At 41.7% G+C, this 24,991-nt stretch overlaps 1 protein-coding gene across 1 annotated transcript; it reads right to left on the reverse strand.

Annotated features, from left to right (window-relative positions):
- Positions 1 to 2,993: 2,993 nt before the first annotated feature.
- Positions 2,994 to 24,904, reverse strand: LOC144272771 (fatty acyl-CoA hydrolase precursor, medium chain-like). The gene is made up of 13 exons (XM_077831080.1): positions 24,791 to 24,904; positions 16,055 to 16,259; positions 14,507 to 14,645; positions 13,665 to 13,798; positions 12,925 to 13,078; positions 12,359 to 12,463; positions 11,378 to 11,491; positions 9,015 to 9,155; positions 8,133 to 8,213; positions 7,402 to 7,549; positions 5,233 to 5,382; positions 4,345 to 4,417; positions 2,994 to 4,243 (listed from the first exon to the last, which is right to left on the reverse strand). The coding sequence occupies exons 1-13, from the start codon at positions 24,870 to 24,872 to the stop codon at positions 4,057 to 4,059; spliced, it is 1,713 nt and encodes a 570-aa protein (XP_077687206.1). The 5' UTR covers positions 24,873 to 24,904; the 3' UTR covers positions 2,994 to 4,056.
- Positions 24,905 to 24,991: the final 87 nt, after the last annotated feature.

Raw genomic sequence — 24,991 nt, forward strand, 5'->3', positions numbered from 1 at the left:
CAGATGTCTGGGGTGCCTAGCAGGCCTACTGGTGGCGTTCCACTCGCACTCGGCCTCCTTGTGCCCCGTGGGCTGACCTGGGCGTAAGGGGTGGCCTGCCCATTTGGGAGCAGGGCCGGCCTTAGGCATGGGCGAATGGGGCGAAAGCCCAGGGCGCCGTTACAAACGGGGCGCCTCCAGAGCGGGGGGCCCCTCCCCCCTACTGCTCAGCTGGCGTCTGCAGCTCCTGTCCGCTGCCTCAGAGCCGCCCCGGCAGTTGCTCTTGGGATCTTCCTGTTTGCTGTGTAGAGGGGGGAGGGACGGGGGGGAGGAGGGATGCTAATGTCAGGGTGTCCCCTGCACCCACCCCCCCGGCCATCTCCGCACAGCGGGTGGTGGGGTGGGCGGGACAGAGCGGCTGGCGGCTGCTGCTGCTGTGTCTGAAGGAGCTTTCCTTCAGACTGCTGCCCGCCCCTCTCTTAAAGGGGCAGCGCGCCTCTCTCACACACTCCCCCAGCTCACACACTGTCTCCTTCACACTCATCACCGCCCAACACAGGGGTGGCCAACCTGAGCCTGAGAAGGAGCCAGAATTTACCAACCTACATTGCCAAAGAGCCACAGTAACATGTCAGCAGCCCCCCTATCAGTTCCTCGCCCCCTCTCCCTGCTCCCAGCGCCTCCCACCCACCGGCAGCCCCGCCAATCAGCACCTCCCCCTCCTCTTCCCTCCCCGCACCTCCCGATCAGCTGTTTCATGGTGTGCTGTGCGGTGGGGGGGACAAGGGCACGGCAGGCTCAGGGGAGGGGGCGGGAAGGGGTGGAGTGGGGGCAGGGCGGGGGGTCGAGCAGTGAGCACCCCCCGGCACACTGGAAAGTTGGCGCCTGTAGCTCCAGCCCCGGAGTCGGTGCCTGGACAAGGAGCCGCATCTTAACCTCTGAAGCGCCGCATGTGGCTCCGGAGCCACCGGTTGGCCACCGTGGCCCAGTACATGCTGATATTGTTGTTGTCACTTGTTGGTACTTCCTACAGTGCACATATATCCTCTGTAATTGTATTCTTTCAAAGGGCTGTTATTTTAGTTTTTTTTACTGGGCTATGCATTTCATAATTGTATTTCTCTCTTAGGCTTATATTGAATTCTTTGAGGAGTGAGTTCTAAAATGCCTAACCTGTCCTGGCTGGAGTAATTATCATTATTACTTTTATTATCATATTGTGCTTTGGCATTCATTATTTAAAGTGGTACAATCAAATAATAGCATCCTCCTAGAATGTAACTTTAGCTTGTACTCACTTTAGCAATGCCAGTTTAAAAAACATTGTTCTAACTATGTGAAAGAAAACTTTCACCTTTAGCTTTCAAGGACAAGGCAGAGGAGGAGATCCATTTTCGTGCTATAAGACAGAAAGGTGAAACTTTCCAGGCAGCGCGGTAAGGGGGCGGCGGGGGGGAGGGGATTTGGATAGAGGGCATGGGAGTTCAGGGGGTGGTCAGAGGGTGGGGAACGGGGGTTGAATGGGGGCAGGGGTCCCAGGGGGGCAGTCAGGAAAGAGAGGAGGAGTTGGATGGGGCAGTTAGGGGACAGGGGGTTGGATGGGGCAGGGATCCTGGGGGGTGGGGGGGAGAGTCAGGAAGGAGAGTGGGGGGTTGGATGGGGTGGCGGTGAGCAGTTAGGGGCGGGGGGGTCCAGGGGCGGTCAGGGGACCGAGAGCGGGAGGGGGGGTGGATGGAGCAGGGGTCCCCGGGGGGGCCTGTCAGGGGGCAAGAAGTGGGGAGGTTGGATAGGGGTTGGGGCCTGGGCCATGCCTGGCTGTTTGGGGAGGCACAGCCTCCCCTAACCGGCCCTCCATACAATTTCAGAAACCTGATGCGGCTCTCAGGCCAAAAAGTTTGCCCACCCCTTATGTAAACATTAATCAGACCCACTGGAAAGTGACATTGCACTGATGGAATTGTACAGTTACATTGTATCCTCCAGAGACCAAATTTTTCATCTCTAAAATCAATTCTCCCCTCTCACCTCATGTAACAAGAATAAAACTGCACGTTTGAAAGTCATTGCTGTTTACCTTAGAGCAAGAACCAGGGATGTTAAAAATTAAAGGTCAGGTTATAACCACCTTATGCAGGGTGCGCAAGGTCAGAGAGGGCACAAGAAGCCAGTCAAAATTGCAATCCTACAAACAGGGTAGGCTTTCTGCCAGCACCCCATAGGGTGCAAACCACCCCAAAAGCGGCAGGAAGAGATAGGGCTATGGGCTGAGTGGAACTAGCTGACTAGCAGGCATGTATGCCGCAGTCTCAAGGGACAGAACTGCAGGCACCTTTCCTCAGCACGCCACAGTGGAGTTCCAGAAGGGCTTTGTGTCTTCAGATACACAAACCCCTGTAGTATTAATCAGGGGAGTACAGCTTGAAACCACTACAGCCTTGGGGAACAATCTTGCCACACTGGGCTCAGATCCACCGAGCTTCTGTTTCTCACAAGCAGTCCTCTCTCAGTCAAGGCCCTTTGCAGGGTTAACGTTCCCTTTCAGCTTCTGCAGATGGGTTCTTTTCTTCCTTTTCCCACATCTGAGTCCCTGAGCTTCCTTCTGAATGAATCAACCCAGATGGTCCACAGCAATCATCTGAGCTTTGTGTTGCTTCTGGCTGCTCTGCCTTCTTGATCTAGCTGGGATCATGAGTTACAAATCATAAGCACCCTTCCTTAGCCTTAATCCACCCTGCAGGGAGACCTGTGAGCCTTATGGATTTAATATGCTTGAAAACAATTTCAGAACAGTATGAACATCATGGGCAGAGCTTCTGAAGGGGTCTTTCAAGGAGATATTCCAGGCTGAAACATGCAGTACTATACATACTTATTCATCTTGATTATAAGTAGAATCCTGTCTTTGTATGATGAGCATTTCAGTATGTAACATTGTGTGTGACACTGGGACAACTTTTGCTGTGTTTTTAAATAGTTACTTAATACAGGCAACTAATTTTTGTTTGAGGCTCACATCTTTATTCCTGTTATTGTATTACAATTTTTATCAGTTTTATCTATACCTGATCACACACAACGACATAATCTCTGACGTATCAGTAAACAAAGAAAATTTCAGTGGCTCAGATTATTTCATTTTCCATTGCTTTAATTTATCCAGGGAAGAGTAAAAGACAAATTAATCAAAAAAGGGAAATTATCTGATACAAAATCAAATGTTGTGCAATTTTACAAGTGAAAATATTACTGAAAAATGTTAGATGATAAAAGAGATTGTTTTAATTTTGGAAAAAGATGTTAATGTTTCTTTTCTTGGTAAGTTATTTGCACTGTGTTTGGTATGGGAGAGCGTGGTTAAGCTTTTAGCAATATTACATATATGTGTACGTACATTGAGATTGGCTAACAACCTTTGCATGTGTGATCTTTCATTTTCTGTTTAAAAACCCCCTCCCAAAGCATTAATATAAACCAAAAAGCCCTACCTAGCATCATTCAAAGTCTGGTTGAGGAAACAGAAGCATGCATCTCAGGATATAATTTGGCCCTATATTTTTAACATTTCCCCATCAGACTTTTCTGATATTTGAAATCATTTATGTTCCAAATTTTATTCCAGTCCATTATCAAAATGTAGATATTTGAGGGGAATATGTGTTGCTGTTTAAAAGATACACACCATGTTGGATTCATATCTCAGAAGATGGGTCTCTTCCTGAGATACAGAGTTCTATTTCCCTGTACTTCCTCTAATACAAGATTATCCTTTACATTAAATCCCTAAATGCTATATCTAGTCTTCCCTCCAATGCCCCTAGTGCCTCAATTACTTCTGTTGGGACTTTTTCAATTGTTAATATCTCCTATTATTTAATGTAAATGATCTGGAGTTTTCCACTTTGTCACATATTTCGCTAGTTAGCAACAAAATCTCTATAATGTCCAGAGCTTTGCTCTCACTTCCCTCAATCAAACTAAAAAATATGCTAATAAGATTAAACTTTTTCTATTGAACCAATATTATCTGGTAGAATTTTGCTGTGACAAATTGAAAGATACAAATTTAAACATTATAATTTATAACTCTGAGTGCTCTTTCCTGTCTTCAGTTATTTTCTTCACATTTTCAGGGAAGATCTCTGTCCAGAACTCCACTCTGTTCTGTTTCAGTTTCTCTGCTTTCTTTTGCTTTAAATTTAATTCCAGGTATTGGTCATTCAAATCATAGACTGGCCATTCAACCAAACCTTTGCCATTAGGATTTCTGGAAATGACAGAATGAAGAATAAAATCCCCATTTAATCTATTGAGACTAAACAAATTCAAATGTTACAACATAATATTTTATTATAGCATTATTCTCACCCATTTCGAGCAAAGTTAGCCCAATATTTCATTATCGTTCGGCTGAGGTGTTTCTCTTCCTCCGTAGCCTCAGCTGAAAGGGAGAATATGTAAATGTAACTATTTTGTAAAGTAAAAAACCAAAACAAAATGTTTGAAATTATACATGCATAATATCAAAGCATGAGTGCATTAGACTATTCAAGATACAAGTTACAACAGAATTGCTTAATAGGGAATAACGCTTACAGATTTTTATTGTTTAGATATTATTCTAGCCTGTCTAATGCTAGTATTTTCAAAGTTTACCAGCCAAAAGAATGATGAGTTGGCTCATTATATAGGTTCCTGAGCATTCAGTCCTTGTTCTAAAATCATACATAAATATGTTTGCATCTCAACAGATCGTGTAAAGCTGCTATTCCTAGTCATTCCCTTAGAGAAGCGGGAAGGTACAGTGAAGAGAAAAAAAAAAAAGCTGTGAAGACAGGTTCACAGCATAGATGTGTGCTAAATTCAAAACCACATCAAAGTCCTGATGCACAGGCGGAAAACTGGTTTGTCAATATACATGTATTTCCACATACAGGGTTTAAAAGATGCAACAGGGTGTAGAAAGAAAATGCCGTAAGTACCACTCTAAAGATAACCCTCAATAAAAGAATGTACGAGCTTAAATTATGTGGAAGGAAGAAGGGAAGGACAAAAAAAGTACATCAGTGTTATAAGGAAAAAACCCAAAGTTAATGAAAAAAATAACTTACCCATCTTTTCTTTGTTAGCAAAAGTACTTAGTTCAACGAAGTGAAAAGTGTGGGTCGTATTTGTTTAAAAGACAAGTATGCATCCATACTGTGAAATAGGTTTACTTTACAATGAAAGGATAATATCTGAAAGATGAGTCCTTACCAGTTATGCCTGTATCATCTCCCAAGAACGGCATACCAAAGACAAAGAAAAGTTCATCTGAATGATCCGCCTTTACAAAATCTGGCCTAGTATCTTTAAAAATACTGGGTCCATGCTGGAATTCATAAAAGTAGAGAGGAGCGCCAGAGTCTAAACAAGATAACATTGAGAATCAAAGCCAAGATTACAATTACTGTGCTTTCCACAGGGAACCATTAAATCAGATCAACAGCTTCATTCATGTTCTGAAATCTCTTTTCATATTTTAAAAGGCTGCAATAGATTAAATCTTGAAATCAGATGCTGACTAAAATTCTAGCTCAGCTAAGGTTTAGAATCAGTTGTTTCTGAACTAGATTTCAGAAAATACAAGAGGCTGGGGTACAAGCAGACTAAATTCACTGATTTAATATCCCTCCCGTTCTCTCCTTCGATCTAAAAAACACACACCACCACCCAAGACCCGACAATAGTATTGGATACAGAATAATTAGAACTAAATGAACTTGGGGCCAATATTTTTTTTAGCTGCATCCAATACTAAATGAAGAAACAATGTTTTGGCATATTGACTGAAAAATATGAGGGCGCTACCATAGGAGAAACATCCATTAGCTCCTGGTTTAGCTGAGGAAATCCAACCTCAGTGTTAACATGTTATGTTCTTTCATGTAATTTATTTCTGCTGCATAAAACTTGATCCTGCCTAACTCTAGAGTACTCTCTCCAATATTAGATACTAGAAAGATCAATAGGATCTAGTAACCAAGAAAGCGTTGACAAAGTAAAGGTGGGCTAGACTGAAGAAGGATAACCAGTACAGTAACTCCTCACTTAATGTTGTAGTTATGTTCCCCAAAAATGCGACTTTAAGCGAAACGATGTTAAGCGAATCCAATTTCCCCATAAGAATTAATGTAAATAGGAGGGTTAGGTTCCAGGGAAATTTTTTTTTTTGCCAGACAAAAGACTACACACACACACAAAGTTTTAAACAAACAATTTAATACGGTACACAGCGATGATGATTGTGAAGCTTGGTTGAGGTGGAGGAGTCAGAGAGTGGGATATTTCCCAGGGAATGCCGTACTGCTAAATGATGAACTAGCAATTGGCTGAGCCCTCAAGGGGTTAACTCATTGTTAATGTAGCCTCACACTCTACAAGGCAGCAGGAATGGAGGGAGGGGAGACAGCATGGCAGACAGAGACAGACACATACACCGTGTGTCTGTGTGTGAGAGAGAGAGAGATGCGCATTTTCCCTTTAAGTACGCTGACCCACTCTTAAGTACACTGCCTTGTTAAGTTAATCAGCAAGCTGAGACCACAGCTGCTGCCAGGAAGCTCCCTCCATCCTGAGCCCTGTCGTGTGTCCCCGTGCTCTATGGAGATGGGTAAGCAGGGTGCAGGAGCAAGGACACCCTGACATTAACCCCCTTCTTCTCCCCTGCCCCAGCAAGCAGGAGGCTAGGGAAGCAGTTCCAAGGCAGAGGGCAGGAGCAGCACAGGACAGTGGGGGAGGGACAGCTGAACTGCAGGAAATTGATAGCCAGCTGGGCGGCTGCTGCACAGGGAACTTAGGAGAGCGGGGAGCTGATAGGGGGCTGCCAGTCCACCTGGTTCCAAGTCCCCACCAGCTAGCTGCATCGGGCTGCTCTTCCTGCAAGCTGTGGACAAAGCAGGCAGCTGCCAAATGATGCTATAAGGGAGCATTGCCCAACTTTAAACGAGCATGTTCCCTAATTAATCAGCAATGTAACAACGAAACAACGTTAACTGGGAAGACTTTAAGTGAGGAGTTACTGTACCAAGTTTTACTCTTCAGAAAGCACAGTCTAAACTGGAGAAAAATGCAGACAACATTTTTTCCAAACAAAGCGAAATAAGGGCATGAATCAAAGCCTACTGAAGACAACAGAAGTCTTTCCCTTGACTTTCCATTTGGATCAGATCCTAAATGAGGATACTTGTCCTAAATGAGTTTCTCCACTGAAGGAAACAGCATAGGAGGAGAGAGCAGCATGGCAGAAAATTATCATGTGCAAGTGCCAAATCTTGAATCAATGAGAATTTTGGCATAATACAAATTTAGTGCTACAATGATTTATTCTCAGCTGAGTGCCAACTGGGAGTTGGTCTGAATTTTTGACGTTGATTGGAAATTCACCTCTATGATATTTAGACACTTGAAGAGCTGGAATAACAAAGAGGAAATCTCCCATCAGATCCTGAAATCGGTCTCGCAGCTCAGCAGGATCATCTGTGTCTCCTAAATATTCATCTGCTACCACAGACACAGATTCAGATGGAAACTTCTGTAATGAAGGATGGAAATACAACATTAACGGCAGCGTTTAGTGTGCTTCTCTCTCTTGAGTTCTTTCTCAGTCGTGAATTAATAAATACTATCAACTGGTTTTTTATTAGTGCTGGAGAAGCCAAAAGTGATGTGGCGTTTTGGAACATCACTCTGGACAGTAGAGATTCAATGTATACACATTCCCTAAGGAACACAATTATAAAACAATGTAATAGCTATAAACAAGAACAGCAAAAGAATAGTCATACACAGCTTATGTTAAAGGAAACCACCTCTTTGAAGGGGCTGGAGGGGCACAAAAGATACTATTAGTTTCAGTGTGGGAACCTTCTTTTATTTACTCTCCTTGTGCCTCATATTATATGGCAGTATGGAGCCACCAATTCCTAATATTCCATCCTTTCACAGGGGATGACACCAGAGGAGCCACAGTTAGGTCTGGAATCCACTACTAAGCCACTGAATGCATAAATACGGCAAAAATGAGATCTCGCCAATAGCATCATATAGCCCCAAATGTGGAGTGGGTTTAAAATGAATATTAAAATATCACCCAAATTAACCTGCTGGTCTCTTACCAGTTGTGAAAATGTCAGCTGCAATGATGAGATTATGGTTTGTTTCTCCATCCCTTCTTCTATGCCAGAAAAGTTAAGTGCCTGTATAGTTAAAATATAGTTTTTCCTTTTTATATTGATTAAAATGATTTGATACCATGTGTTATTTAATTCATAACTACTTACTGCTCCATTTTATACCAGCCAGTAATTATGATTCATCATTTATTAAATATAAACTTATTCTTTAAATACGAAATTATTTAAGTAACCGGAAAAATGCTTGATGGTTGAGCAGATGGGCACCAAAAGTTGTGACAGTCTGAGTTACTGAAAGCCATTTGGACATACTGATACCAGAGATCAGATTTAGTACCATTCTCTGAAGACAGTTTGACAGCACACGTTAAAACATGTTCCTTTAACAAAAATTACATGTCTAAAAGTCTTCACACAAAAATTAGAGTTATTAATCAATGACAATATAAATTGTGGGATTAATCAAAACTCTCACAGAACACACGACATATTGGCAGTGTGTTCTAGGCTCCTGGCAAACTCTTTGGAAAGACCAATAAATGTACAATATGTTTAGACTCTGTGAGACAGTGGAGAAGATATTAAAACATATGCTGGGAGATGTCAACCCCCATGCATTTAAAAGAGGGGCAAGGCTAATTCAATATGAACCTGATCCATAGTCCACTGATAGCAATGACATCAAAGAGTGCTGTCTGATTTATAGGCGTAAGAACAGAGTGTAGACAATGTAGAGCAGGGATGGCAGAGCTATATTTAAAACACTACATGTTAGGGGACTGTACTTTGATTCTGGTCCTATGGAACAATCTCATATTTTGTAACACAGGAATTAGTGTAGAAAAATAATTAAAAATGTCTTACTGAAAGAATAAGCCAGCCATATTCATGGTTATTTACTCCTATTATATATGGGAGAGTACTGAATTCTTTGGCAGCCAGCAGCTCTTCAGGTTTCTTTGGCATAAACACACCATCTATAACTGCAAAGAAATATGCCCCTTGCTGTAAGAAAAAAATCAATATATTATTTTATAATTATTTCTTCCTCTAGATGACATTGAAAAATTCCCACTGCTGAGCCAAGCCAAGCCGAGCCAAGACTAAAATAAGAACTCACAAGTTCTAACATTTTACAATCCAACACAGAAGAGGGTTGTAAAAGCCATTAACAAAGCCCTCAAGTCTCAGGCTATTTTTATTACTTTGTCATGTGCTTCCTTGTGGAATATCTACACAATGTATGTGTGGGGTACGTTAGGTCTATTTCACCTTTTCCATGTCAGAAATATGTGGGTGCATGGAGGGAAAATATGGCAGAGTTTTGCATACTGGGAAATAAATAAGGAGGGTTACAACAAAATAAATACTAGGTGTGAGATTTTCACCATTCTGTTGTCCTAACTCTGCTCCCACTGAAGTCAATAATAAAACACTCATTTATTTCAATAGGAGCAGTTAAGTTGGATCGAGAACTTTAGAATGTTCCATTCCAGATGGCCAAGATTAATACATCAGCTGAATGTACCTTGGAAATGTGTGTTATTAGCTTGATTTGTATAAGATGTATAGTTAAGACTTCAATAATATGGAAGAAGAATTTCAAAGAACCTTTCACATGACTATAAAAAAGAGAGGATGATAAATTCCCAGCAGTGGCATTTATACTGCTGTGTAACATACTTTAATTCTGCCTTCTAAGAAAAAAATGACTCTGGCACTGGAAACATTCCCTATGAGCTAGCTATATTTCCCAGTTTGACAGGGACAATTAATTTATTTTTCACAACAGGTGAGCAGCAGCACTGACCCGAAGAGGCAAGCCCAAGAACATGAAAATAATCCCAGGTAAGGGTGTGGCCACATGCTAAAATTAGCACACATACGTCCAGTATTTCTGGAATAGAGGATATATTTTCTTGCAATTCAAACATACATTTCTGGAACAACATATCTGGAAATGACAGAATGGAATCGAAAATGTGGCCTCACCTGGTGTTTAAAATTGAGGGTGCCAAGATTTTGTTTCCATGACTAACAGTGCACATAAAATCTGGTTTGCATACTGAAACTGCATTTGTGGATGCAAATCTGGTAGATGCCTAAGTCCTCAGAACACTGCATGTCTCTGATCCCAGGCTGAGTTTAGCAGCAACAGCAACACTGCTAGACCGCGGAGGTTGGAAACAGAGAAGAAGCTTCTCTTCTAGAAGGCTCTTTATTGGCCTGGCCAATAGTACAGTGGACAGTTGTTGGCTCCCCTGTAGTCTCTGAAGGCTGAAGTGAGCCTTCTGGACACTTCTGGAAGATCATAGGATTGGGGAGAGGGTCAGCCAATTGTCCCCTAAGGACTTCTGGGCCACAGAAGAGAGTTTTAAACCACTAGAACTTCCTTCTAAAGAAAACATTAATGGTCTTTTAACTTTATATTTGGGAGCTCCACTGTCACTAACATACTTCCTAGGCCAACTCTCCATTCCCCACAACTGCTGCTGTTCCTCTTTTTCCTCTCTACCCTGAAATCCCCTTCACAGAAATGGAGGCATTCCTGAATTCACTCTATCTGCTGACAGCTGGCTCTGTGAAGCCTGCTTACTTTCCCATTCTAATGCTTGATACAGAAGCCTCGGTGTGCAGATGTACTATAAATAATCAGAAATAAAACTGCAATAAACTTTGCGTGGCTGTAGAATCAGTGGGTAGCAGAATAAACAAGTAATAAATGTCATAAAATTAAAAATGGGCTTGAATCCAAGTCCTGGATTCAGATACTCTTGGACTTTGTGGAGTTTGAAATGTGGATTCAAATTCTGCAGCTCAGTGGACCATCCTTGTATGAAACACTCAGTCCTGGTCTATGCTAGGAACTTGTGTCAGTCTAACTACATCACTCAAGGGTGTGGATTTTCCACACCCTTGAGTGACATAGTTATACTGACCTAATCCTCATTGTACACAGCACTATATCAACAGGAGGGCTTCTCCCATTGACACAGCAACCACCTCTTGGGGAGCTGGAGTACCTACACCAATGAGAGAAACTCTCCTGTTGGTGTAAGTAGCATCTTCACTGAAGGGCTACAACGGCACAGTGTAAATGTAGACAAGCCCTAAATATCAGTAACTGCAGTAAGGGCCCAATCCAAAGCCTACTGAAGTCAATGGGAGTCTTTCTACTGAGCTTAATCAGCCTTCTGGCAGCTCCCAAACTAGCAACTCTCACCTACCTTCATTAGATCAGCACTCAGGGTCATTATTTCCTTATCCATTTTCTTCCTTAAACAGTGAACCATGGCAGAACTGGTTGTCTCACAGCCAGATATATTAGCGATTACCTGCAACTGTTAATAAAAAAAAAAACGGATGAGAGAGGTGTGATAAAAACAAATCATCCATCAATAACCAAAACTGCTCTAGTATGATGGATTTTAAAAAGTGCCCGCCACAGACAAGTTACCAGTGTGCAGAGGCAATTAGATGCTTCCTATGTCAACTCTCCATTCCATACATCTCTTGCCTTAGATCAAATGGTGGGTGTGTCAAAATATAGATACATTCAGATTATGGTGTATGGAGATATGAACAGGAGTCCGCAGGCCCCATGTTTGAAGAATACTTTCTGTTTTCTCGGCAATATTCAAAGCAAAACAGGCTATTTATAAAAGCTTAATCTTCAACAGATATATGCTTTGATGGGTCTCAGTTGTAATTCTGGGGTAAATTCGGGTTCCTTTGATTGCAGTCCTTTTTCTGTTCCCTTTGTAATGTCTAAGGCTTCCTTGTCTCCTAACATTTTTTTTAAAAACATTAGAAAAGTCAAGTTCTAACTCCTATTTTTCCTCCCGGATTCGGAAAGTAACAGCACAGGACACTGACTTCTCCCAGTTCAATAAATGAATCTGTTGAGTTTGGCAGATTATTGCAGCTCAGGCATTAGCCTCTTGTGATGTTACATTCAAAGTCTTCCTACAATTGCAGAGGTCCTACAGAAAAAGAGGGAAATCAGAACCTGATATTTTCAGTCTACAATTTTTGTTGAAGTAGGAGAAACTATAAATAAAACCGTTGAGATCATCTTTCTCCATCAGGAAAGAACAGGAGGGTGCAAACATATGGTGGTTAATTTGAAACTCAGTTTTGAAAAGGTCTCAGGCACTGGAAACTTGGTATTTTAGAGAAATACGGTTAAGGTAATACTGAAAACTTACGTTAGCAATGGCTTGAGCATGGGAAATAAAGAAGCCAGGAAGTGGAGCAACTCCACTTTCTGATATGGCTTTATGGAACAAACCTTTTGACAATGGAGATAAAATCTACAAATGAAAAACAAGAATATAATTTACATGTTAAAATGCAGATTTGATACAATCCATGACTGACTTTACTTCAGAAGCTAGATTTAAAAGTGAGGCTTGATTCTAGACCAGGGATCGGCAACCTTTGGCACGCAGCCTGCCAGGGTAAGCCCCCTGGTGGACCGGGCCGGTTTGTTTACTTGCCATGTCCGCGGCTCCCACTGGCCGCAGTTTGCCATATGGGGGCTGTAGAAACACATCCCTCAGCCCGTACCGCTTCCCGCAGCCCCCATTGGCCTGGGACGACGAACCGCGGCCAGTGGGAGCTGCGATCGGCCAAACCTGCAGACACAGCAGATAAACAAACTGGCCCGGCCCGCCAGGGGGCTTACCCTGGCAGGCCGCGTGCCAAAGGTTGCCGATCCCTGGTCTAGACTTACTTAGTGTTCTTAATACAAAGGTATTTATTGGAAACTTACATGTGCTCCAACACTGAATGCTCCTGCAGACTCTCCAAATATAGTAACAGACTCTGTATCTCCTCCAAAAAACTCAATATTTTCCTGAACCCACTGCAGAGCTGCCACTTGATCCAATAAGCCCCAGTTTCCACGAGCATGTTCATCACCAGTACTGAAATCAGAAGTGTATATAGGGTATCAGTCGTAAAACCACCGGCTATTTATTCCTTATTGTCTGGCATACAATACTGGCTCTACAGAACAAAAACCATGTGGATACTTTATTCTTACACCAGCTTATTCAAAGTCTATTTCTGAGCCCCAACGTATGGCTTTGAGTACTACAGGCCACTGCTGATCATTGCTTGACTTTCAAAGGAATAGTTTTGCACTATACATGTGAACTCCAGACAACATAATATTACAGACAGAGCATTTAGCAACAGGCACATATCAAGTTACATTATAGGTTTAGGCTGACCAGATTAGCTTTCTGTATTTTATAATTTTTTGTTTGACTGTGAATTTTTAACTGCTGTCAGGGCATCCAGAGTAGAACGGGATATGTACTTTTTGTCATTAAAAATGAAAGGTAATAATAAAATTAATTACTTGGAAAAAAGATGCTGTAATTGTTCAGTAAGAAAGGTTCACTCATCATGAGCATACTTCCTATCATGGTGGGTGGGTGTGTGTGTGTGTGTTAGTTAACAGAGTATCTGGTTTGAGCAGATTCATAGTAACAAAACATGTCTCACCTAAAGAATCCAATGATACCTAATCTATACTGGACAGTTACTACCACCACATTTTCATAGGCGGATAATGCCGACCCATCATATATCGAAGCCCCACCTATCATGAAAGCTCCTCCATGGATCCACACCATAACCTGAAAAAAGCAGGATCAGTTACAACTATTTGTAATGATGAACTTGCTAATTTTGTAATAAATGACAAAAACAAATCAAAGGGTTGCAGGTTGCAATTTATATAAACAGGATTATTATTTTTAAAGCAACAGTTTAGTTTTAGATAGTGCTCAACAAAGAGAAAACAAACTCTTGTTTATGTATAACATTTACTCTGTTAGAAGTGTGACAAGTGACCCATGCTAAGGACCAATACATTTTTATTTACTTTTGTCACCAAGACCATGATAATGCATTTTAAATATCCTTTTTACCCAGTGTCATTCACTTATATTTATGTACAGTGCTTTGACATTTCAAAGGGTATCAGAGGCTATTTACGCTAACCAAGTTATCTTATTGAAATAATGTTCAGCATTTTCTTTTGTTCGATTGTTTGCTATAATTCATATATGGCTCTTCACTTTGTATTTCTAACAAAGGTGCTCCTGCCCTGTGACTCAGCAGAACTAGGATGATTATTTTTTATTATTTTACAGCACCCAAGGAAGTGATGAACATCTTGCAATATAGATAAGAAGTCATGATCCCTACTCTGAAAAGCTAATTTCGGATCTGACACAATGAAAAGGGGTAAGAGAACAGTAGTGGGAAGCTGAGAGAGGAAGGACAGGTTAACGTTAGTAGGTTAACATTAGCAGGTTAAACCATTAAGTAGGTTTGCTTACAGGTAACTTAGCCTTCTTGTTTGAATGGGCAGGAGTGTAAACATTCAGATATAAACAATCTTCAGAAACTGTTAAGGGAGGTAATTCAGTTTTTAACATTCTTTCTATTGTCTTTATCCACTCCATGACTTGTAGGCACCTTTAATGATATAATGAAAATGCCAGTGTTCAGTAAAATGATAGTAACACATGATCATAATATTAGTTTTATCTGATACTAGATTTCTGACAATAGCATTTCTAAAGCTGAACACAATTACAGAGTGATCCAAAAATTCACAACACCACATTAATCTTGAAATAAGGAAACCAGCTTTAAGTAAGAATTGCAATTGATCTGAGTTACAACAGAAAACCCCAGTCACCTATATCCTCCTGGCATTATAATCATGTAGATTTGCCTCTTACTTTGAACACATATTATTTTTGTTTCTGCACAACTCATGAAAGTCAAGATATAACCAAAAGAGCTCTTAAAGCTTCAGGTTGCCTTATCAAAGTTCAACTCAGTGGATCAGTGGGGGAATCATTTTGCTTGGAAATGTGTGAAACAATAACTAAGCTATCAACTTATTTTCAAAAATACTACAAAAGGCATTATTTGGAAATATTCAGTATACAAGGGGCTGCCTGCTCATTTACAGCTCCCTCCAGCCAATATGCTGGAGATGTTGGATAATGAAGTCAACAGCACAGTTGTTTATAAACTCCTACTGAGAATAGGTTTCAGAGTAGCAGCCGTGTTAGTCTGTATTCGCAAAAAGAAAAGGAGTACTTGTGGCACCTTAGAGACTAACAAATTTATTTGAGCATAAGCTTTCGTGAGCTACAGCTCACTTCATTGAATGCATCCGATGAAGTGAGCTGTAGCTCGCAAAAGCTTATGCTCAAATAAATTTGTTAGTCTCTAAGGTGCCACAAGTACTCCTTTTCTTTCTACTGAGAGTAGTCTCCCTGACCTCAGTTGAGTCTGCATAGCAGGAGGAAGAGGAAGTGGGAGAGAACATCACTGATGAACAGTGAAAATTATTTATTGCAATGGCCATAAAATTGAAATTACAGTTAAAAATCAATCACATATAAAATCTTTTCCAGACAGCTTGACCCCACTTAAACTGACCTAGCAGGGCTTACATTCCAGATTTATTTACTGAGGGCAACATTAACTAGGTTGGCAGAGTATCCAAAATTTAAATGTAGACTCTTATTCTCATTTTATTTTTCTAAAATAAAGCAACGGTTTTCACAGCTCACACTCAAATGGATCTCTAACGATATATTAGTGTTGTGATGTTACTGGGCTATTTTAGTAAAGGACAAGGACACCATTCAATTCACAAGAGAAACGACTGGAGGATTTTAGGAATTTCACATTTTCCCTTTGGGACCCACCATTATCATGCAAACACATTCAATAAAGCCAAACTCCTTTGCTAGGATACATAATGTTACACAACCTCATTAACCAAAAAAAGGCATACATGATGCAATTCAGATTCATTTACTAAACAGGGTAGATAGGCAAAGCCTAACACAATCGGATCTTACATTGGTGGGTAGGAAATTGCAGCTCTCAGACCTTTCCATGGCTCTGCTTGTTGTGGTGGGGAAAATCTCAGGAATCCAAGAGGTGGTTTTGCAAAAGGAATTCCAAGAAAAACATTCACGAGCCTGTCTGCTCCTTTCACGCTGGTCTGTTTTCCTTGAAGTCGCCCATATTTGGTAGTCACTTCTGGTTGTGCACCTTTATGCCCTGTGCAACATATTGATAAGATATTAGCACATTCTCAATGAGGCAGATTTCCCAGGGCATCAAGTGCTGCTCAGACAATCTTCCACTTTTTTTCCAGGAAAACCTGCCTTACAGTGAAATTCTTGTAAGTATTGTAAGAAGTTGTACTTGTAAGAAATACCAAGAAGCTCAATCTATTTACATTATCCAAGAAAAGGTTATGAGATGACTTAATCATAGCCTATAAGTACCTACATGGGGAGAAGATTTGAGATAGTAGAGGGCTCTTTAACCTAGCCGACAAAGGCATGACAAGATCCAATGACTGAAAGCTGAATCGAGACTAGATAACCCCAGACTAGAAATAAGTTGTAAATTTTCAACAATATAGTAATTAATCACTGGAACAACTTATCAAGTCATATGATGGACTCTCCATTATTTTATGTCTTTAAATCAATATTGGATGTCTTTAAAAATATATGTTCCAGCTCAACCACAAGATATGGGCTTGATGCAGGAATTACTGGGGGAAATTTAATGGCCTGTGTTATGCAAGAGGTCAGACAAGATGATCCCAATGGTCCCTTCTGGCCTTACAATTTATTAATCTTTCTTCGATGCTTTTAGCATAGTCCTTTTATTTGTTTGCTATCATACATCAAAGTAAAAGTACTGTTAAAATAATTACTTCTTCCCTTACAGTATTTCACTATAAGAATTTTATGATATTTCCAATTCCGAAGCAGAAATACGCTCTGATAGTGAGAGTTGGGGTGTAATTAGGAATAGGCTGCAAGTTTTTAAAAAACAACAAAAACGATGGGTTATCTGATCCTATATGGTTGAAAAGTGGCCAATCACCACTTTGATTACTTAGCATACTCCCCTGCATGACCTTTCATCTATCTCACTGTTTTGTCTCTTGTAGAACGTGAGCTCAGACACTGTTCGGGTGACGCTGGTAACAAATAATTATCTTAATAAGTAAGAGGGATTTATTCCCTTCAGTTGACCCAACATTGTGCCTAAGAAAACAAATGGTTCCTTCCATTGTGTTCCCTCAGCAGGTCAACTATTGTCCCGATCCAGCAAGGTGCTGGGTACCTTGCAGGATAAGGATACATGAGGCCAGATTCAGGAATCACACAACAGCAGATTATATGATCATGCAGAGCACTAACTCTCAGGCCTAAGGGTTGGCCCAAACTAGGTATTTTACTGATCATTTTTTAAAGCTGCTTTACAGTTGAAAAGGGGAAAAAAATGTCTGCGCTAGATATTTTAGGAATACCTTCAAATATGTTATTGACCTCTTGCTTTAGTCACTGTTACTGACTGCTTTGGCTTGAAGGATTTCTTTCTTTTGGGTGTTAATCTTTCTCTGCTTCATATGTACTTCACAGAGAAGCTGTAGCCTGAAATTTTCAAAGCATCTAAACCATTTGGATGTCTAATTCCTATTAATTTTTAATAGGTTTTGGTCAAAGCCCTCTACACCAACATTCCACACAAAGATGGACTACAAGCCGTCAGGAACAGTATCCCCGAGAATGTCACGGCAAACCCGGTGGCTGAACTTTGTCCTCACCCACAACTATTTCACATTTGGGGACAATGTATACCTTCAAATCAGCGGCACTGCTATGGGTACCGCATGGCCCCACAGTATGCCAACATTTTTTATGGCTCACTTAGAACAACGCTTCCTCAGCTCTCGTCCCCTAATGCCCCTACTCTACTTGTGCTACATTGATGACATCTTCATCATCTGGACCCATGGAAAAGAAGCCCTGGAGGAATTCCACCATGATTTCAACAATTTCCATCCCACCATCAACCTCAGCCTGGACCAGTCCACACGAGAGATCCACTTCCTGGACACTACGGTGCTAATAAGCGATGGTCACATAAACAACACCCTATCCCGGAAACCTACTGACCGCTATTCCTACCTGCATGCCTCCAGCTTTCACCCAGATCACACCACACAATCCATTGTCTACAGCCAAGCTCTACGATACAACCGCATTTTCTCCAACCCCTCAGACAGAGACAAACACCTACAAGATCTCTATCAAGCATTCTTACAACTACAATACCCACCTGCTGAAGTGAAGAAACAGATTGACAGAGCCAGAAGAGCACCCAGAAGTCACCTACTACAGGACAGGCCCAACAAAGAAAATAACAGAACGCCACTAGCCGTCACCTTCAGCCCCCAACTAAAACCCCTCCAACGCATTATTAAGGATCTACAACCTATCCTAAAGGATGACCCAACACTCTCACAAATCTTGGGAGACAGGCCAGTCCTTGCCTACAGACAGCCCCGCAACCTGAAGCAAATACTCACCAACAACCACATACCACACAACAGAACCACTAACCCAGGAACTTATCCTTGCAACAAAGCCCGTTGCCAATTGTGTCCACATATCTATTCAGCGGACACCATCATAGGGCCTAATCACATCAGCCACACTATCAGAGGCTCGTTCACCTGCACATCTACCAATGTGATATATGCCATCATGTGCCAGCAATGCCCCTCTGCCATGTACATTGGTCAAACTGGACAGTCTCTACGTAAAAGAATAAATGGACACAAATCAGACGTCAAGAATTATAACATTCAAAAACCAGTCGGAGAACACTTCAATCTCTCTGGTTCCTCGATTAGAGACCTAAAAGTGACAATTCTTCAACAAAAAAACTTCAAAAACAGACCCCAACGAGAGACTACTGAATTGGAATTAATTTGCAAACTGGATACAATTAACTTAGGCTTGAATAGAGACTGGGAATGGATGGGTCATTACACAAAGTAAAACTATTTCCCCATGTTTATTTCTCCCCCCCCACCCCACTCCTGCTGGTATTAGCTCACCTTAAGTGATCATTCTCCTCACAGTGTGTATGGTGACACCCATTGTTTCATGTTCTTCGTGTATATAAATCTCCCCACTGTATTTTCCACTGAATGCATTCGATGAAGTGAGCTGTAACTCACGAAGGCTTATGCTCAAATAAATTGGTTAGTCTCTAAGGTGCCACAAGTACTCCTTTTCTTTTTGTGAATACAGACTAACATGGCTGCTACTCTGAAACAAATTCCTCGGGCAACTTTGAAAATCTCACCCATAATTTATTGTTTGATTTTCTTTGGTCTTTGCACACATACAAGGTAATGATAGTCTGCAGAATTCTAGATGGCATGGACATCTTTTAATAACTTGTGTTCAAAGAGTCTCTTCTTTACAAAAAGTGGAATACATAATACATTCAGGAAAAGGCTTATAAAAAGCATTACTCAACTTGGTCTTTCTGTAAAGACGTGTACACCTTTAAAACTAAAACAAATAAAAATGGCAGCTACATTTTTATTAACTGGAAAAAAATACGAACTGGTATCTTCAAACTTAGGTCCAATCCTGAACTAATCCATATGGGTATTTGTGAAGAACCTCATTTATTTCAATGGGTTTCTACACAGGAGTAAGAGTCTTCTCTGTGCACATGCCCTTGACTGTCAGCATTTTCAGGCAAGGAATATGTCACTTTCTATGTTTTTAAAGTACAATGTACATTTGCTACACTACATACATGATTTGCAACAAAAAGGAAGTAGTAGAAGTGTTTACTAACTTCTCACTATAGTAAAGAACTTCACATTATTATTAATACTTAAAGATACTACTATCATTTTCATAATAAAAATACTCCATAAACCTTTTGCAGTGAGGTGCAGTTTCTTAGGGTTTAACTTATTAAATGTATGTAGTATGGATATTTTTCATTTCTTCCTCTTCTTTCTCCCATTCTGACTTTTCCTTAGACTTCAGGTGCTTATAGGTCAGCTCTGACCAGCAGAAGACAGTGTGCTATTTACCACAATTTATCACGTAGATAAGCATTTCCTTATGTATCCAACTTTTCAACTAAAGTCTTTGAGCCTGATCATGAGAGATGCTGACTGCCCTCAACTAAGTCCATGGGAAGCAAAGGCATAGGCATTCAGTACTTCTGAGAGGTGTTGGTACTCCATAGGACCTGGTCCTTTGACTGAAATATAAAAGTTAATTAGGCAGAACGCTGAACTCAGTATCGAATCTACTGTGGCAACATAATCATTTTTTAAACAATAAGAATCTGTCTATTCTCACAGTTTTACCATGTTGGTTTGTACTTTTTGTATGACTGACTGGGCTCACTATAACCAGAATTACGATTGGATGAATTATGGGGGCTGTACTTTAATATTAGGCAACAGCAGCATAATGCATGACTTTTCCCACAAATCTCTTGAGGAGGCAAGTATTAGCTCCACTCAGAGTTACTAGCGTCTATATGAACCACCAGAAGGCAAAAAAGACTTCATTCAACATAATTTTCCTCTTCCTGATGAATATGTAATGACTTTTATAAAAAAGGATAAGGTAAAAAGGCAATGTTTGTTATTTACTGAACACAAGAAATCAATATGTGACCATTAAACAAAGACGACATGCCTACGCTGCAGGCTTAACCCATGCTCTTACCCCCCATCATCCTCACACAAAACCCTTATGCATGTGCATGTGTTTTGAACCTATACCTTTTTGCCCATCTGGGGGTTCAGGTTAGAGCACAGGGTCCTCTTTAAGGTGGGCTCTGACCAGCCCACTTTGCAATTAAGATGTAGCCCAGGTCACAGCTCAGGTTTTGTCAGCCCTCTAAGCCTGTAGTTTCTGGCCCTCCTACCTACTCACTTCCTACTTGCCTCCTATGTGCCTGAAGCTACCTGCCAGTTTATACCCACCAGGCCAGCATTTAATTCTTCATTCCATGCACCCATGCTCCATTTCTGCAGTATTCAGTTCACCTCATCCAAACAGCCCGAGAAGATGCCAAGCAAGCACGCTGCTAGCTAGCCAAAGGATCACACCAGGGTTCTGATTAACCTCTGGTGTGACTACAGCAAAGAACATGACTTTGGGAGAAGCATCCAAAATCTGCACTTGTATGATACATATCTCTAAGAGGTAGGGATCAAGCTGACAGTTGTTCAGAGGAAGGAATGAATTAAAAACCTAAAAAGCATCTACCACAAGGCAAAGGATGGCAATTGCAAGTCTAGCAAGTGTCAAGCTAAACATAAAATCTGTTCCCATGGCTAGCGGTTACTCTCCCCTAAAGGACATGAGAACCATTATATAGGTGTGCAGCAAAGGGATTAAACTAGATTTTGTGCAACATGCGTGCACAGGAGTGATTAAATTGAATTGAAATGAAAGGCAGAGAAAGAAGGTGACCTGGTTATGTGAAACCTGTGACAAAGGTATGAAAGGAGTTGAGGCATGGGGTGTCAGTGACCCGGCCCTTGGGAGAGGCTAGGCCCCAGCCCCAGCCCCTCCTCTTGTGTCCAAGGCCGCCCCTTTCTATCTCCCTTCCCCGCAGGAGCCCAGAGCACACTGCAGCCCCTGGCCCCAAGGCCAGGTGATGAAGCCCCAGCCCCGGATGGCAGCACCCCCAGCCCCAGTGTGCCCTGTGGCCCAGCCCCAGAGCGCTAGGCAGCGCAGATGCAGAGCCCCCATCCCTGGTACACTGGGCAGCATGGCTCCAGCCTCAGCCGCCCTGCCTCCCTGAAGGAGGCAGGCCAGCCAGCTAGCTAGCCTGGGCCAGCCAGGGCTGGGAACAGCAGGAGGGGGCCTGGCCTTGGGGTGGAGTGTGGGCAGGGCCACACTAGGCTGTTTGGGTAAGCACAGCCTACCTCTGCCTATGATATCTGCCGCCCTCGAAAATTTGGAGCACCCCTGGGTCTTAGTGTCCTCCCTCCCGCCTCTTCCTATCCCAGTTCTGATCTGTCCTGCAGGCTCCCACCACAGTTGGCTGCTGCAGCCTGTTGACTCTTCCTCCAGAGGGGATCTAGTACTTAAAAGTGAAAAAACCTGCCAGATCTATTAGCACAACATTGAAACTGTTAAAGAGCCATTCAAGTGGTAATGAAGCCATTTAACAGGCATTTGCCAACCTCCAGGCATATACTGTTAATTTCTGAATTTACTGACAAAAACAGTTGTGCATTACTGTAATATTTACTCAGAACATGTAGTCTACAGGACCTTAGTTTAAAATTTGCTTTAAAAATATTTCATTAGTGTGTTGCTGAAGATTATAAAATCACATCTGAAAAAAATCCTTGCATAAATTTTTAGATGCACACTCTGAGTATTCACCTTTAGCCTGAAATGCTTGGATCTTCAAACATATAGATTTTTAAATAAATCCTTCAAAAGACCACCCTTATCTAAAATATACATGCGAGTCCGGGCTGCCGTCAGGCATAGGGGCACCAGTGTAAAAATACTGCATAGGGCTCCATAAATCCTAAGGACGGCCCTGCTGCCGCCCATGAGTTGAGGGCTTGATTTATATTATAACGTCCTTCACTTTGAGATAAAAATACTATTTCATTGTAAAATCAATGTATAGCAATAAAGAAAAGTCTTGCAAGTAACAACCAATTTCATTTACATATTTTCAGAAACAAAGAGTCCACAGCAACAGTTCTCAAAATTTTTTGTGTGTGTGCAAAATTCCCATTGACTTCAGTATAGCCAGGACTTCACCCCAGTGTCTATTTTTCACTCCTGCCCTAACAATTATAAAATGTTTCTAATAATTCACTCGAGTTTTGCCTACCAGTTTGCCTGTAACTAGGCACTTTGTCTTTTTGTACTCCCAGAGCAGAGGTTCACTATGTCTATGAGATAATAAATTTCATAGCACCGAATAAAATTCTACCACTTTCATTTTACAACTAACAAAAAACAAACAAAAAAAACCAGAGGAAAGCCTAGATACTAAAAATTACACTTCAACAAAATACATTCACCCTTGGCCTCTGAGTGAGGCACAGCCTCACTGTAAACAGACAATTGTGAAGGTAACACCTCTTAGTTTTGTGCAGTGTTATTATGTCGGATCATATTAAAGAAGTTCCGTATTAAAATCACAAATGAGTTTGATTCCCCATAGTTTAAATTCCAGGGTATTAAGAGGTCTCTTGGTTTTTGGTACTGTTTCTCTCCCTCTGTGTGTGAAACTTGCAAGCTGCTAATTGCGTTAGTACATTCTAAGACAGAGTCTGTTCTCAAGGCAATTCACACAGAGAGAGCTCAAAGCAATACTCTGTAACAACAGAAACAGCACCCAGAGACTCCCCGCCCCTTTTGTTGTATTAACAATTGTAATTAAAATAGAGATAGAGGATGTTTGTGGATGGATGCTTGGTATGGATAATAACTGAATGATCAGGGAGGTGCCAGACTAAGAATCCAGTGTCAAGGCGTCAAGTGGAAATAACCAGAGAACCCCCCGGAGGGCAGACTGGAATCCACCCAACAGCCTCAAGAATGGGAGAACCAAAGAACAAGATAACATCTGGCAGCACAGCGCCATCAGGAATGTGCTATCTGCTGATTGATTCAGCAACAGCATGATGAAGCAATTCCCATAGACTGGCATAGGAAGAAATTCCTATAAAAATGGACTCTACGAAGTGAGAACTTTGGGGTCTGATTCTGCAAACCAACTTCCAGGAGTGTCAGATGAGCATCTGACAAGGCCCTGCTCCCTCCTCATGTCCAGGCCACCTGGCCAGTGGCTTGGCATGAGCAACTCTAAGGCTGGTAACTATGATAGCAACCTTGCAGAACCTCTGTGTGTGTGTTTGTAGGAATGAATGTGTGAATAAATATGAGATTGAATGGAATGTTATAGCTATAATTAACTGCTTACTATGATTCTTTCTGTATTCACAATAAATGTGGTATTTTGCCTTTTTCCCTTTATTAAGATCCTGCTGGTTTTTGATTTATTGGTATAACAGCTGGAGCCATGTCATCCCCAGGGTATTAGAGACAAGGTGGAGAGGTAAAGTCTTTTATTGGACCAGCTGAAACGTGCAGTGCTCGGGGGGGGGTGTTTCACACTCCTGAGTAAGAAAGTTGCAGCACTGTAAAGTGCCAGTGCAGACAAGCCCTTAGACTGTTACAACTAAATACGAGAGCCAAGACAGTTTGGCATACATAGTTAGCACATATTCTGAGTCATTGGTTTTCCAACTGCAGATCGTGACCCAGTAGTGGGTCACAGAATGTAAAACACTGGATCGTGGCAGCTCTGGTCAGCACTGCCGACCGGGCCATTAAAAGTCCCGTTGGTGGTGCTGCCCGGCTAAGGAAGGCTAGTTCCTACCTGTTCTAACACTGTGCTGTGCCCTGGAAGCAGCCAGCATCAGGTCCGGTTCCTAGGCGGGGTGGGGGGGCCCACAGGGCTCCATGCGTTGCCCCTGCCCCAAGCACCGGCTCCACACTCCCATTGGCCGCTTTCTGTGACACTTTTTTTTTGGGGGGGGGGGAGAGGGAAGATTAGTTGTATATATAAGACAAAGCCCCTAATATGGGTCACCCTAACAGAATCAGACTGAAAATGTTAAAAATATCTTAAGGGTCCCCTGCTTATATCCCTTCCTGACTTTTCCCATCAGTAAAGGAGGTTATATTTACCTTCAGTTGCAATCACAAGGAACCATGCAGTACAAATCAGAGATCTGAGCAGCAAACTCCTGACAGCAGATTGCATTTTCATGTCTACACTAACCAACTGCTCGTTCTCTTCTAATTGCCAAAATGCAGGCACAAAGGTCACATGGCCAGAAGAGCGACTAAGGGCTTGTTACTAAACTCTAGATCGAAACAGATATGAGG

This window comes from Eretmochelys imbricata, chromosome 12 (assembly GCF_965152235.1).
Source record: "Eretmochelys imbricata isolate rEreImb1 chromosome 12, rEreImb1.hap1, whole genome shotgun sequence".
NCBI classification, from domain to species: Eukaryota; Metazoa; Chordata; order Testudines; family Cheloniidae; genus Eretmochelys; species Eretmochelys imbricata.

Bases quoted from the DNA above. Each gene is read 5' to 3' on its own strand.
- LOC144272771 (XM_077831080.1), bottom strand. From the start codon at position 24,872: ATGAAAATGCAATCTGCTGTCAGGAGTTTGCTGCTCAGATCTCTGATT. The intron at 5,383-7,401 runs GTGAATTTCCAA...TATCTTGTTTAG, and splicing joins AGTGTCTAAATATCATAGAG to ACTCTGGCGCTCCTCTCTAC. The intron at 4,244-4,344 runs GTGAGAATAATG...TGTCATTTCCAG, and splicing joins GCTAACTTTGCTCGAAATGG to AAATCCTAATGGCAAAGGTT.